The 4,206-nt window shown below is 30.6% G+C and overlaps 1 protein-coding gene across 3 annotated transcripts in view; it reads right to left on the reverse strand.

Moving 5' to 3' along the window:
* Positions 1–4,206, reverse strand: part of LOC106461695 (cell death protein 3-like) — a 68,808-nt gene that overhangs the window by 48,297 nt on the left and 16,305 nt on the right. For all 3 annotated transcript variants that reach the window (XM_013921543.2, XM_022388716.1, XM_022388715.1), the window contains exon 2: positions 908–1,055. In XM_013921543.2, coding sequence (XP_013776997.1) covers positions 908–1,039 — 132 coding nt within the window. In that variant the 5' untranslated portion in view covers positions 1,040–1,055. The remainder of the gene's footprint in view (positions 1–907; positions 1,056–4,206) is intronic.

The raw sequence follows: 4,206 nt of genomic DNA on the forward strand, positions 1-4,206 counted from the left end.
GAATTGACCGATTCTGTTTTGAGATAGGGTAGAGAAAATAACATATAAACTATAAGGATTCAGTGAAAAAAACGTTTGAAATGCATTTATTTAGGAGGTTTTAGGGATTACACAAAGGAAATTTTAATTTTAACATGAAAATTACTTTGCAAACGGACTATTCAAAACGAATACTCAATATATTCATGAACAAAACTTTATTTTATTTTAGTAGAAATACCTCACTAAGAAATATGACTTTTTGTATGTGAAAGACTTGTAATATTAACTGAAAGGCTACCAAATTTCGTGAAGATATACCCAATATATACAGAGTTATAAATATTAAATTTATAGCTTTAAACGAGTACAAAAGGTCACGTGACTCAGTCAAATTGACCGACCCCGTATTGGGAGAGTTAAGCTATAAATAGGTAAAAAAATTCCATTACTGCTCAGAATAGTGATTTTACTCAACATACAACAAACTTAAGAATCTTTTACATTACAATTTGTTCTTTCTATTGTTTATAAACGTGCCCATCAAACTAATAGGCATAAGTTAATTTTCTTGAAATGCAGGAAAATATGGAAGGGGTTCCTCTGGGGAGTTTAACAAATTTATTGATATCTTAGCAAATATACGAATGTTCAAATTCTACATTTGAGTTTTTATTATTTATAGCTTGGGTTTCAATCTGTTATACACTATAGAAGCTATACTATTTAAGTTATAAAACCTAAAAGAGAAAATTGAGAGCACATGTGAATTATGTGACATTGAGAAGTGAAGACTGATAATATTTTTGAAATTAGGATACTAAAATATAAATAATGCAACTCTGTAAAGGGTCATTACTTGCACATTTTCACCCTCCTGTATGGAAAGAGTTAAGAGCATATCACACTAAAATAAAACAAAACCTACCAGTATGTCTTCCATCATGTGTTCAGTAAATACTTGTTTTTCCAGCAAAAATGGAACAATTTGCTTCAGGTTTATTACCTTACTCAGCTCTATGAAATTTGACCTGAGAATCTCTCTATGATCTGGATCCATTTTGATTTTCTTTTCACTGCAAGTTTAAATAAAAAAAAGTTGAAATTGAATATAATTTGTACAAACTTAGTAATTTTTCATAAATCAAAATTAGTGAAAAAACAAGAGAAAGCGAATATTTTATCAAATTTAGTAAATGGATTTGTGCATACACAGCATTCTAATTAGTTTAGCTAGCAACTAATTTGTTTTACCCATTAAATGGATATTAACAATTAATTTTATTTCACCTTAAGACATTTATATTTATGGTAGAAATGCAACACAGGAATCTAATGCTCTATATACCTGTAATTCATTCTTTAATATGAATTTTTTATAAATCTCAGTCATATTCCTGAGTCCTTCTACTGTGGAAAAATAACATGTCAAGACATTTTTCCCTATTCCCATATAACCTTTCAAATCATGAAATCATAAAAACAGCTCTTCTCTGACTGCTTTCCAAAAACTTAAGATCCTTTCAGGAATAAGGTGACGAAAAGTGAACAAAATATTTCAAATGGGGACTAATCAGCTAGCTCCTTACACTGATTATCACCTTCAATTTCTACTCAGTATTTTTGGTACTGTATACCACATAAAACTCAGTTTGCCAAGTTCCTAGCTAACATATGTCATCTAGATGGCTTTAGATATTTATTTCCATCTGTGATATTCTCAGATTAACTGGTTTTCATTAAGAGTATCAGGTCAGTCCAGTTTACAACAACAGATTCAATGAGGATAATTACTGAGTAAACTTAAAGTTGACTAAACAGACTGAGTTTCAGGCTAAGAAAATCAACAGAAAATATATGACTTACAGCAAAATCCTGCTGGCAGAGCAAGTACTATCTCTAAGAAGACAAGTGAACAAATGTAAAAAACAAAAACCACTAAATCAATGGTTTCCTGGACCACATGTTTATGCAAAAACTGCATGGAATCAGAAAAAATGAAAACTTTCATAAACTTTTACATTAATTAAGGGCATAGACAATGCATGGTATGCTTGCATACCACACTTCTCCTACTTTTTCTATTTTAGGCTTGTCCTCAAGCCAACAATTAAATTTAACTTTAACTTAAAACTCACAACTTGTTCAAGATGCATGTTCACTTTCTGTCATCCATACGAACAGTTACACACAACATGGATGACAACCCTTAAACAAAGAACTACAACTAATGCATCAAAAACCCTTTAACTAAAAATGAAATAACAAAAAGCACTTTACAAAATTTTAATAATACATCATATCACCCTCAGACAAATAATATAAAAACTTGATGACAAACACAGAAATAATGCATATATATATTTGTACAAAAAACCTTTTAACATAAAATTCCATAATACAAAAACATACAAAAAGAAAACATCCTTTAATGAAGATTGCAAGTACATACACATGTACATGAAATACTCCTCTTTAACAAAGAAAACATAGTCAATAACGAAAATTCACAAAAAGAAATTTAACAGGATTACATAACCTTTAAGGAGGAAGTGATTTAAGTCTTAGTAGCTCAGATATACTTATAAATAAAATGAAGTCCTATACATAAATTAGAAAGTAAAACCTAATCAAAAGAATTATGCAAATATATAAAGCAGAACATTCACTAAAATTATTATATGTATACATACACCGAAAGAAATGACAACAATTAAATAAATAAAAATAATTTACACAACATATTCTCAATTTACAAGAAGAAATGACATTGCAACTTTCTGATGATAAAGCTCTGGAGTGGACAGTTGCATGACCTTTCTAACATTGATGGACCCCAGTTTTAATGTCCAGCATCTATTTCACAAGTTAAGAGGAAAAAAGTTTGGTCATCAGTTAGTTTGCTCAGGCCAACATAGATAACTAAGCTAGTGTCTCCTAACAATGTTCTTCAATCCTGCAGCTGAGAATGACACAGGAAAATACTGGGCAACTATGAATTGATAACTGCTGACCAGATGAAGAATAAGTTCAGATTAAAAATGTAAAGCCAGGTGAATTCCAATTAGTCAGTGCACAAGATAAAGATGTTCATATGCATAGTTACAAACACTATCTATCACTTCATGTAGTGATCAAACAACATTACTATGGGCTTCATGTGTACTCACTCTTTATATTACCCATAGAACAAGTATCCCTTTTTTGCATCCTAGGATTTATCAGGTCTCCAACTAACCAAAAACTATAGCTGTGCTACACATTTATGGAAAACAGGTAAACATAGCTCACTCTCTGGCCCACTCTCATTTGTCTTCCTACCATGTGGTTTTCATGTAGATAGCACCTGCTTTCATAGGGGTCAAAACTGCAACTGGTTCCTATACATACAAGCTTACTCAGGTTAAAATTACGTTTTACTGTTAATCTTTAATAGTGCTTCCATTGTCTTTTCTTAGGAACCTTCTTTCAATTAGAAATTCATCATCAGTTTTTGGCATGATTTATAAAGCTCTCACTAAGTGGGTGTTACTTTTCACCTCTTACTAGTACACTTAACCCTATAACCTCAGTACCATTTTTAAATCCCTTTCTGGGCATGACACAAAGTGTTACTGAGTTATATTCAAAACTTAATTAAACAACTTTACTATTGATGTATTTTAAACCATTACCTGCCGTGGCCATTTCGTCTTATCGTGAGGACAAAAATCACATTTGTGAATTGAAAAAATTATAGAGAACTTATCTTTTATTGGATTTCAGATTTTATTTTTGTAAATAGTAGCATAACATTCAATTATTTATACAAAATTGTATTATTTAATGAAGTTTAAAGAGGAATTTAATGAAAAAAATCCTAAAATATGTTTGAGACTGTAAATAAGTGCCCTCTAAGAAGAAAAATTTTCCTTCCACTTCAGCACTGGTCCTGCCATCTACGATTGGTATCTAAACCTTTTTCTAGTCTGTTTTATTTATAAAATAGTGTCTGGGCATGTTAAACCTCAGTTTTAAAACTTTCACCCAATCCTAGTTGAAGGTGTCAATTTCAGTACCATTATTATAGTAACTGCGATTTTATGTAGATGTATTTAGTATTGGCCAATATTACTTTTCTATAAGCATTAGAAAACTTGCTTCTGGAAAAAACTGCATGGGATGTGCATGACTTTTATTATTTTTCTATAGTAGTTTAAGTCATGCTGCATCATATATCTATTTAAA

This window comes from Limulus polyphemus, unplaced genomic scaffold, assembly GCF_000517525.1.
Source record: "Limulus polyphemus unplaced genomic scaffold, Limulus_polyphemus-2.1.2 Scaffold1012, whole genome shotgun sequence".
Classification (NCBI taxonomy): Eukaryota; Metazoa; Arthropoda; class Merostomata; order Xiphosura; family Limulidae; genus Limulus; species Limulus polyphemus.